The following is a 12,584-nucleotide window of genomic DNA, read 5'->3' on the forward strand; positions in this document are numbered from 1 at the left end:
ACTGTAATTGCTAACACACCCAGCAGTACTTAACTGAAATTATTCTTGATATTTGTTGTTACAACTATTACTGCTCCTACCAGTATTATAAACACACTAACACACACCCTTATGCACGCGCACACACACACACACACACACACACACACACACACACAAACACACACATACATGCATGTATGTCTACATGTATGCCCCACTCACTATGTTACAAACCATTTCCTCCAACATACACTCACTGGCCACATTATTAGTCATATCTTATTGCTTATCTTATAGGAGCACCCTCTACCGTGTTCATTGCTCGTCATTTTCTGGCTGGTTCCTGGCTACATTGCTGACCAGATATTATTTGTGTTTGGAATCATTCTCAGCACAGCAGTGATGCTGACATGGTAGTAGAGTTGTACTGGTATGAGTGTATCTGACATAGCAGTGTTACTGAAATTGTTACATGTCAATATTACTGCTGCACTGACAGTTGCCTGCCACCCTAATTCAAGCCAACAGTGATCATGTAGCCTAAAATTGAACATTAATGCTAAAAATAAATTTTTCTAATGAAGTGGACTTAAGATGTATAAACACATGGAATGATATGGTTATTCATGATAGTATTTTCCACTCAGTGTAAGTTAGCCTCATTATTATGTCTTATATTCTTATATTCAACGTTTTTCTGTCTTTTTAAAATGCAGTGTCAATGTTGCAACCCAACACTAGATGTCATCACAGGGCAAGTTAGGTTCAGATTAGGTTTATGTAATATTACTCTTACCAACAACGTGTGTGTGTGTGTGTGTGTGTGTGTGTGTGTGTGTGTGTGTGTGTGTGTGTGTGTGTGTGTGTGTGTGTGTGTGTGTGTGTGTGTGATGATTCCTCAAATGATCCCCAAAAGTGCACATTTATATACCACTACAAATGTATAGTTTTGTTTCTCCAAAAACATGGATACTTGAAGGACTAAACTACACTGGAGGAATCTTTAGTATAAATGAAACATTCTTATCAACCTAAGCCTTGTGTATTAGCCTGCACCCAGAACCTGAAAAAACTGCTTTCCCATTGCTGTTGTTGGCAGTCATGGTTGGGGAGTGATGGTGGTCTTTTTGGGTCTTCCATCCAGCTACAAAATATAAGAATCTTTCTGAGAATCTCTTCTTAACCTAGGGCAAAGGGTACTAACTAGTGTCTGTTTATGATTTTAGAATGGATTTCTGGTGGTTGAATGAATAGTTATTCATAAAATCGCTATACATAGTTTAGGTTGTCTGGACAAACTTCAACAAGTCGCTATAGTTTATTACATTTATGTATGCTTAAAATGTTGATATGAGCCATAATCTAAATGTTTATGATTATGTAATAATTATAGACTCCATCTCAGAATGATGGCTTTTAATGGCATTATTATAATCTACATGAAGTAGCAAAATGCAATAGACAGTTATATTAATTTTGATCATTTATATTGCACCACACATTTCTTTTTAAATGACACTGACTTAACATTACTGGATGGATAAATAAAGTTTTGTTTCTTGTCAACCACGAATGTTTGTAAATAAATGTGCAGTGAAAATAAAACAACGCACTTTTCATCCAAGGTAGCTGCGTTAACTCATGCGATTTTTGTTTCTATGTACTACTGCTATAAATGTTTATAATCTTTATAAATGTTTAATATGAAGATCTAAAAGACCCATAATATATGTTAAATTATGTAGTAACTACAGAATTTGTGTTTGAGAATGATGTTTATACAGTATCATTCTAACCTGCATACTCAAGGATAACCTACACTGGTAGGTCTGTACCAAAACAATAAATGTCCAGTGAAAATAAAACAAAGGCCTTTACGTTACCCTATGGCACTGTGGCATCTTTTTAACTTTTTGTTTCTTATGGACATTCCTTAATGGACAGTCCTTTGAAACATCTGTACTAATGCTTCATATTTAGAAAATTCATATAGCATGTTGGAAAGAAAGGTAAATGTGTAAGATTTAGCCAAGCCTATATAAGCAGATGAATATTTTTGCAGTACATATACAATGTAAAACAGAATGCCAAGACAGGTAATAAATAAGTTCAGAATTAGAACAAAATGTGTTGCCATATGGAACAATATTATTTTTCACCACACTGTAATATTTATAGGGGAATACCATCAACATTTCAAAAGTTTTACATCATTTGCTATATGAAAACCAAGGTTTTGTAGATTTTGACGTAAAATGCACCATTCTAGAAATTATTTGCCAGACCTATACAGAATTATTTACAGCACTGACAGGAACCAGGGTTCTGAAGTGTTAAAGCCTACCTCAAAATACAAAAAAGATCATGTGAAACCACAACAGTAGCTTTTTTGGGTCAAAGTGGACTGGTCATTTTTAGTGACTCTAAAGTAACACAGATGTCAAAAGTGGGTTATTTAGTAATTGTAAAACAGTGGTAAGTACTATCCCAGTGGGATGACTACTTGTAGTCTAGGGTTAAGATACACACTGGATAAGGAATGTCTTGTGTGGTATATCATCCAAAATAGGTATTTCATTAGAGTGTGGTTGAGCTTTATATTTGAATTCCCTTGTAAATGATCATTTTCATGTCCATTTGAGGAGCTTTAGGTTAGATGCTATAATTACAGTAGATTGGCCTTAAACTATGCTTTATATAACTATCTCAGTCTCATAATACAGCCCAGACAATGTAAACACTGGTTCCAGTTCTTCAAGTCCACAAAGTCCGGACCAGATCTTGTGCCTTAGTGACTTGAGACTTGACCAAGAGGAGCCCTTTATGCTCCTCTTGTTGGTTCATTTGCAGCCTTGCTTTGCTAAACTTTGGCTGCCATGGCCTTTCTCTTCTTCTCCCTGCAGAGTAAACCCTGCCTGGTGTGTCATGTTGTTGAGGTCTGGGTCAGGTTCCTCTGACTCATCACCATGCCAATGGAGTGGCTTTTCGGACTCTGCTGCTGTTGCTCCCCACAGCCACAGTGTGACATCGTTAGGCAGCGATGCAGCAAGTCCCGGAACAGGTGACCAGCGAAGAACATGTAGATCCAGGGGTTACAACAGCTGTTCAGGCTAGCCAGCAACATGGCAATGATGAATGCCATTTCTGCAACATGAGAGAACAGTAAAACAAACATCATTATAGTATAAATATAGTATGCATACAATATGCAATTGTTATACAATATTATACACTACTACAGCAATAATCACAAACTATTTAAAATAGTTTTAATAGTTCCACTGCCACTATCCCAACAATTGACCATTGTATTAGAGCATATGTACTAACAATTTAACAATTGTTATGAAAAAGCTGACTCTTAGATCATATATAATATTTATGTTCATACAAGTTTGTGTCACATTTGTCTTTTACTGCTCTACTCACCTCTACTCACAGTACTTCAGATTCCATTACTTCCTATATATCTATCTACATGTAATAATATTTTTCTAAGCCTAAATCTAATCATAATCCTTACCTTAATCTCACTAGCCAAGCAATTGTTTTCTTTCAGTTCTTAAATGTGAAATACAGTTGCAGTAATAAACAGAACTAGTTTTCTCTGGTTTTCCTACATGGTCAAGACATTTTGTAGAGAAAATGTGTAAAACACACACACACACACACACACACACACACACACACACACAGAGAGAGAGAGAGAGAGAGAGAGAGAGAGAGAGAGAGAGAGAGAGAGAGAGAGTTCTTCGAGGATAGATGCTATTTTCAGGACCTTGTGATCATTTGTGGATAAAGCGATCTGCTAGTGTGTATAGGGAGGAGAAAATATCTGCAGGCTAAACAATCAACATTACGGAAATCAGACATCTCTCACCTTCATCGAACTCCATTATGTTGCCCTGATTATATGACTCATTATATGACTCATATATTACACATTCAGCAAACGTTTGACTATCAAACCACATTTCACACAAAAATTTGATAAGCTGACAAGAGTGAAAGAACACATCAACATTTAAAGCTACAATCAATACAGAACCACATTTCATAAAACTATCCAACAATAGTGTTGACTATTTATATGTGCATTAAAATGATGTAGAAAAACTGGAGCACATATAAATTACTGAATTGATTAAAACAAGACAGCACTAAATCAAACCACAGAACATGGGTCTATCTGAATGTATTCTGGTAAGAGAGCATTTTGGCAGTGTCCATATTGCTCAAGACCCCACAGAGACCCCCCCCCAAGAGAATAACCCTCAACACAGCCACTTTGTCAGTATAGTCAAAAATCAAAACATCTAGAATCTTTTGAAAATCGTTTTCTTTTGCACATTAAAAACATTTTTTCCAGATTTTCCTTTGCCATTTAGCACAAGCAAATCAATTTCTTAAGATGTGATAGTGGTCACGTAACTGAAAGTGGAACTGGAGGAAATGTATTCAGATAACAACTTGTTTGTCCTTTATCTTTTGTACAGAGGTGCTACTACCATATTCTTCCTATGCCACGAATCCAAATTCAAATGAGTGTGTATATTTGTTGTTGTCTCTATGGTCTATAAAATCATACTCTGTGAACTTTAAACTTTAATTTGTTTTATATGGGCATTGTCATCAAATAATATCAAACAATAGTTGCATTATTTGTAGTTCAACAATGCCAATATGGTAGAAATTTTAAATCTAATTTTTTGGTACAATGTGAATATTTTCTTTAGTTTTGATGTTCTATGATTCATGCAAAACAGTGCAAAGATCACTCTAGTTTCCTAAAATTGTGCTAATGGAGATACTTATAGCTAATTTCTCATAACAGTGGATTTTATCCCCATTTACCAAATTTGTCACTTTATACCCCTTTTCCTATAACAAAAATGATCATTTGTTATCTCTGTGAATTTGAGGATGAAACGAGCTTTTTATTAGTAAGAGAAATTAGATCAGTGACAGATGGCTACTGGTAACCTCCAGGAAAAAATGGATCTAAATCCATTGGATGATATCACAGAGAAGTTTGAGTGAGAGCTTCACTACTTTCAATGTGCTCAACATTCCTTGAAAACCTCCATTAAACAAATAACACATCAGCGAAATGGATTGACACTTATTTGTTATTCTTCTGGAGTGAAGTTGTAGTTGCTCTTCAGTGATTATTATTATTTTAGTGTAACACCAGGTCACATATTGTCAAAGCAAATACCTTGTGTTTCATTGGTTTAACAGTTCGCCTCATACCTCACCTACTGGATAACCATAGGAAACCACAGGGCCTTCAAATTTCTGCACTGAGACTTTCTCACTTCCATTAATTTCTCTGTTTATCTTCCCTAGTGGTTTACGTTTGGAGTTCAATAGCAAAAGCATTACATGGCCAGGTGCTAGAATAGCAATTTTAAAGGTTTTTAAAGCTTCATTTAGATATTGCCAAGAATGAACAGTGCTGTGACTGCCTCAGGACGCACAACAAAGACTATGATAAATAAATGTGATATGTCTTAGTAGATGAGTTGTTCAAAAACTCTGCTGTTGCAGTTACTGAAAGCCCTTCTCAGTTTCTGCTCCATGGAAGGTCTGTTTGTCAACAATATCACTTGATGAAAAGATTTAATATAACATAATCCCTGCACCTGACAAACAGATGTAGACCATAGCAAAGTGAGGATTTGTCTTTTTCTATATTTTGCTTCAGATATGAACTAGGCCTTCATGTTCCCAAATGCTGTCCACATTAATAAAGACTCGTCAGGCTTATTATTATGCTGTCCATTCAACGTTCGCATGATTTAATATGCATCATTAGTATGTGGTGTTTCAGGTTTTTGTTTGTTTGTTTATTCCAGTGTGACTATCATTACGACACGTGATGTTGTTCTTTCTTCTTTTAAAAACCTTATGTAGTCATTTACCCTCTCTTGGTGCCATAGGATCCCAAGCTGACCACATCTGCACGATGAAGAACGGCGTCCAGCAAATGACGTAAGCCAGCACAATCACAAACGTCATTTTCGCAGTTCTAATTTTCGCCCTGGAGATAAGCTTCACACTGCTGACGCACGACAGCGCGGTGCAGTGCCCTGGTCCAGGAGTCAACGATATGCACTGATCTCTTCTTGTCTTTAGTTTGATATTTTGCCATATTTTAAAACTTATCAGCCCGTAGCAAACACTTAAAATCGCCACCGGAATGATGTAGATTGTGAGACTAATCCACGTGACATAGGCTTTGGCACCCCACGGTTGCACGAAGTCTCCCCAGCAGTCGTAAACTCCACTGCCGACCTCTCTGAGTGAGAAGATGTACACCTGTGGAAGGCTAAAGAGGAGGCTCTGTATCCATGAGGCAACCACGTAGAAGTGATCCTTTCGGCGTTGCAAGGAGCGCAGAGGCTGGCAAATCGCAAAGCATCTGTCAATTGACATCAGTACAAGCAAGTAAGTCGAAGCGAACATTCCCACCACTTGCAAGTATTTTACCAGTCGGCACAAAACGTCTGGTCCATAAAAGCGAAATGTGATGTCCCATATAAGTTGAGGGAGCACTTGAAAGATTGCCACCACTAGGTCAGCTATGCTCAAGTGTTTCATGAAAAAATACATCCGCGATTGGCTGTGCTTACTTGTGTGAATGGCGAGAAGTACACATAGGTTGCCAGCCAAGGCAAATAGCAGAATCAGGACCAGAACAGTCACTTCAACTTTAGCCACCTCTTCGTTACGCTTTAGAGGGTTCAAAGTTTGGTTCCCTACTCTGGTTTCGTTTATACCGCTCGAATTATTCCAAGATTCATTCAACGGCCAAACAAATGGGTCTTTCGTTAAGCTCTCCATTGCGCACAAAAACGCCTGAACACCCAGTCAGTCTTCAAGAACAGCGCACGCTACTGCCAGCCAGTCCTTTTTCGGCAGGAACGACATTGCACTACATGTGCATACGTTACGATATTTTAATAAAATTGTCTCCATGAGATGTTAAATTTACACTTTATCCTGATCGCGAGTTTTGGGGATAAAAACGGTCACTCCGGGAAAGACTCTCAGTTCACTGAATTTCTGCAAGAGAATGACACGTACCATTTGAGGGGCAGCATCACTTATAAATGAAGACAAAAGAAAAAATAATTAAGCGAAATTTCTTAGCCAACTCTTATCTATAAAGAGATCAGCGTAACATTTGGATACCAATTCATTTGATCTCGCGAAAAAGCTACAACTTGATAGCATTAATTGTTAAAAACTATTTTAAAAAATATACATACATTACATTAAAATATTCCATTTCATACAATATTCGTATTTCATTGTATTTAGTCGTCCTTGGACTATTCTAATATTTGAAATGTATCCTAATAACTAATAATTGCATTTACGTTTTATTTTTTTTTAAACACAACCTTTTTCAAAATCTGTGAAGACAAATACAAATACACCTACCTGAAACTTAGTGCCAAATGTATCCATTAAAAATATTTCTAGTTCCTGCTCCATGCCTAATTGCCACAACTATGGCATTTTAGCCATTCTCTCCTGTTTTCGGGAAGTGCTCACGTACTGCAGTTCTATCTACGAAAGCTCAAACAGCCCCGCAGCTTTATGCACGTACTTTTTAGCGCGGTATTGCACGTATACATTTCAGCCATTAGATGGCAGTATACGGCATCTGTATAAATTGCTAAGCCATAAAGCTGTATAGTAGACGTATGCCTGTATGACTAATATTTGTAGAGACTATAACAAATATTGGAAGTTATTATTTCATTATTATCTCTTTCTCTACAGTAGCCACAAATATCCTTTCGCATCTTTTATGTGTTTCCACTGACATGTCCCTCATGATGTAATGTGCCGCTAGTTTTATACTGTTTGCTCATGCTTTTGCAAGCAAGAGACCTCCCTAGATGAATGTCAGTGAGCTGTAATAAGGTCAGATTTTCTGATAAGGGTCTCAGGATACTCAGGAGTGATTCATATGTTGGCTATGCCCTTCTCAGGAAACCATGAGTCCTGCTCTGAATGGTCTTCCCATGGTGCAGGAATTGATTAATAGTTCCCCTTATATATTGTAGAAAAGGTCCACTGTGGATGGTCCCAATTGTTTGGCTTGATCTTTTCCAGAGTAATTGGATTAGTTTCAGGTCTAGGGGTCTTCAGATGAACAAGATATGTAAAGGCTGCAGCTGTGGGAGGAGGGAAAAAATGAGATTCTACATCTTTTCTCTGGTCTTATCCACAAATCTCCTGTACTGAGATTTATTAAAGTCAGTGATAATAATGCCATGCTTGGTGTGCTATTTCTGGAGCAGAGCCTTGACATGCAGTTATTCCTTTCTTGGGAGTTGGTGGATTTGACTTGCTGAAACTTTTTACATGTATGTATGCATGCATGCATGCGTGCGTGCGTGCGTGTGCGTGTGTGCGCATGTGTGTGTGTGTGTGTGTGTGTGTGTGTGTGTGTGTGTGTGTGTGTGTGTGTGTGTGTGTGTTTCAATAAGAGAGAGTTATTGAAACTCCCACTGGAACTCATTAAAATCAGAGAATGCCCCTTCAGAGGAAAAAGAAGTTCAATCAAAGTAGGAATTGTAAACTGCTTTCCTTCTCTTTGTAGTCCTGTGTTATCTCTTAGGTTTAGCTTCTAAACAAAAACAATGCTCTATGACAACATCCAAACACAAAAAGGTGTCAAAAAGGGATATCAGACAGAATGGCATTGTTGCAATTTATCTGCCTAGCTAGATATGTTTGTGTGAAAAATGAAATAAATTATACTACATGCAAGGTGAGAGAGAAACCACTAAACAGGAAGGCAACCCATCTATTACCACTGCAGAGAGCTACAGTAGAAATATATAGTGTGTTTTGTTCACATTTTCTTAAAACCAGTAATAAAAGAACAAATGATCACAAGATAAAATACAACAAAAGATATATCAGTCTATAAATGCTACACTCAGAACCACCAGTCAGTACAAGCCTTAAAAATGTTATTTGCTATTCTATGCCATACACAGTAGATAAAGGTTAGGGCACAGGTTTAGGGGCTATGGGTACACATGATAATTCAAAAGGCACAACTCCTGCCTTAGAGGAGAAACAGCTGGGAATTGTAACGGCCCGAGTGCCACGGAGCAAGGAGCAGGACACACAGGATCGCTTGACATATACAAACATTTATTATAAGTACACGAAGGATGAACATATCGGCACACAAAAAAACAGGTAGGTGAACACAGACAACAGGTTACAAACATAACATGCAATACTACCGTGACATGAACGTAGCAAAACATGAACAATGACCAACAACTCTGCACTCTCCTGCCACGGTTTAAATACATACAGACATTAAACACTGAAGCCAGTGCAGGTGTGCAAACATGGGCGTGGTTACAAATGAAAAGACAAACTCCCACATCACACAGTGTGCCATACCACATAACCAGTGGGACTGGGAGCAGTCCGTGACAGGAATGCTTAGATAGTAGTACAAGCATGGCAACTTATATAGTACAAGGCTTATGATTTTGTCTGATGTAGATTAGAGAAAGAGGTAATTATCCTGTCCCACTCATCAGTACCCAAACACTTCAGATCAGTCACGATTGAAACATCACATAATTACACTGTTGTCTACTATTTTCAAATTGCTTTTAAAAAAAAACTATGAAGTTACATCCAAAATTACACTACTGACAAAATGAAGATCAAATTATGATAACAAAAAAGTGCAATACTTATAATGACTGTGCTCTGTAGAGTGGGTTTTGATTGGAGTACAAAAATGGCATTACAATCAAGAAGTGCATGGAAATCATCCCCTTGACTAGTATAGTTTTAGAATAAATTGTGAAGTAACAGTGCTCAAAATAAGGGCATAAAGAAAGTGGAATATACTACTCTTATTAGTGTAAGAGTAATCATTAGTAATATACCATTGTTTTTTTCTTAGGAAATGTAGTGGCATGAAAACACCAGTATAACAATTTAAACATGGTATGAATTTTTATACATACATATATGTGAATATGCAAATAGTCATAAATAACATTTTTGGGATTTTAAATATAGCAAAGAAATTCAAGCGGTCCATGGCAGTTACTGCATGTCTAATTACCTACATAAAATGGTTGTCACAATTAGCCACAAATAATAGGCTGCAGTCATGCTGTTCCATTTCATACACCATATCTCTCCACTTCCACCTCAGTCACTCTCCTTGGTGCTTCCATTGCTGGGGTTTGTATTTAAAAATAGAAACAATCGTCCAAATGGAAAATGGCAAAGTGGAGTAATTTCATTTTGTGGTTCCAGCCAAGGTAGCAGGGTTACGTAAGTAAGGCAGTAAGCCGCATGAATGAAGAGATGCAATTTTTCTGCTGTCATTCTTGGGTTTTAAAAGAAGGGCCAGCACTGAGGTTCTACCTGTGGCACTCCTGGGTGTTAATCGGGTAGAGTGAATGCTAATTAGCCTCAGATATGTACAGAAATGCAAAAACCTCGGATTCCCCAGCCACATCCAATCTACATCCCACCTTCCCCATTTACACTAATGTGGAAAACAGAAGCCAGCCCCGTCAGCCAAAGCATTATTGTGTATGAGGGAGGACAGCATGACTGCAACAGAGAGTGAAGAGTAGACAGCAAAACCCCCACTCACCCACCTCAAATTTAGCTACATTAGGAAGCAGGCTAGGAAAGAGCTTCTTTTTTTCTTACAAAAGTGGAGTAGAATAATTACTCTAGGACAAGTGAAAGTGCCATATCTGCTTTTTTTTAATTTTTTTTTAGCTCTGGAAAGCTCTCTCTGCACTCTTTCATGGAGGCCTGAAGGTCACTGATGTCTTTTCATTAACAGATCATTTGTAACAGATCATTATCAGATAACAGATTGTTTGTTGACACTCCTGTACTTAATAACTAGAATTTCATAACCATTTCAAAACTTCATATCATGAAATTCTAAATAGTTTTCTTATAACAACATGCACAGATTGGTTTCACATGATTATAAATATTTGAAAAAACATCATTGAGCTAAGAAGAAAGTACAGAAATAAATGTATTATTTTAAATATTTTAAATATCCTTATCAGTTTTTGTTGTGTTATGATTTAACTGATTTGATGAGAGTATGTACTGTTTTGGTAAGGCTAACTATGTCTATGCATCCTGTGTTATGTACCTGTTGCTTTCACTTTGGTTCATCCCATTCTATGGGATTTGCCTTTTCTGTGCAGCTTAATCAAACAACAGTCCACCTCAGTTACAAAATCACAGTGCTGGAAGAAGAAAAAAAACACGTCATGGAAGCATTTCATAATTTAGATTTATTTTTATGTGATGGTCCATTCTAAACTGCAGTGCATTCATTTTATGCTAGCTTTGCAAAGGGTTCATTAGCTGGGCTTTATGTGAAATACATTGGTATGTGAAAAGCCTGTCTTTACTTTGTAATTGCTGATGTAAAATGCATAGTTTTTTTGGCAGTAAAACGTTTTTGTTTGTAGATTTCTTGACGACATTTTTGACATTTTTGTCTCTCTGAAAGCACTTGGAAATGTCTTGTTCCCCATTAATAAACCATAACATATTAGAAAACATTCTGTTTGGGACTCAAATTTCATCACTGGGGAGGAGGTCTTGCTGTTTTTATTAACTCTAAATGGGGTAATCCCAGTCATGTGACTGTTAAGGAATCTGTGCACTCACGGTACATCTAGCAGTAGGTTTGAGGCTGTAATAGCTATTGCAGGAGTTCTGGTAGGCCATTGCTGTTTACATTCCTCCATCAGCTGTAGCAAGGAGTGCTAGTGACATCATTCACTCATGATGTCATCATGGGACTTCAGATAAAGCATCCCAATGCCCTCATAGTGATCCCTTTCTTCTGTCCTGACCAACTTTAAACAGTATGTTAACTGTGCAGTGAGAAACAAAAAGATTCTGGGCCATTTTTATGTCAGTGTAAAAAAGCATACAGTTCCTCTGCTCTCCCCCACCCTGAGAATCTGAGCATAACCTCATACACCTTGAGGCCACCTATAAGACACTGGTTATGGAACAGATGGCCAGCAAAAGGACTGTGAAAGTTCGGTCCAAGGATGCTGACGAGAACCTTTGGGAGTGTTTTCAGGACACAAACTGGGAACTGTTCCAGGATGACTATGGGAAGACATTGAGGGTCACACTCATTGTATCACGGACTACGTTTAGTTCTGTGAGGATACCATTGTTACCACCAGGAAGGTTTGCTGCTACAATAAAAACAAACCATGGATAAATAGAGAAATAAAAGGTCTTCTTAACAGGAAGAAGAGGGCCTTCATGTTTATGGACAAAGCGGACCTCAGGGCGGTTCAAAAGGAACTTTAGAGGAAACTAATGGAAGCTAAGAAATGCTACAGGGAGAAGATTGAGGCTAGAATGGGTTAGAACAACACAAGAGATGTGTGGAATTGGATGTAAAGCTGGCTGTAGTTCATTGAAAAAAAGAAAGTACAGTGTGTAGGCTTTATGAGTACTTGTGTAACACTGAAACAATATTTTGTAATGTCTTTTCTAATGAGGCCTTGATGCCAAATAAGTATTAA

The 12,584-nt window shown here is 37.5% G+C and overlaps 1 protein-coding gene across 1 annotated transcript; it reads right to left on the bottom strand.

Annotated features, from left to right (window-relative positions):
• Positions 1-2,525: 2,525 nt before the first annotated feature.
• On the bottom strand, positions 2,526-6,828 carry oxtrb (oxytocin receptor b). Its single transcript, XM_027010945.3, has 2 exons — positions 5,907-6,828; positions 2,526-3,126 (listed from the first exon to the last, which is right to left on the bottom strand). Exons 1-2 carry the CDS (start codon positions 6,826-6,828, stop codon positions 2,906-2,908), a joined length of 1,143 nt encoding a protein of 380 aa, XP_026866746.2. The 3' UTR covers positions 2,526-2,905.
• Positions 6,829-12,584: the final 5,756 nt, after the last annotated feature.

Source organism: Electrophorus electricus, chromosome 7, assembly GCF_041902795.1.
Source record: "Electrophorus electricus isolate QZ-2024a chromosome 7, ASM4190279v1, whole genome shotgun sequence".
NCBI lineage: Eukaryota > Metazoa > Chordata > Actinopteri > Gymnotiformes > Gymnotidae > Electrophorus > Electrophorus electricus.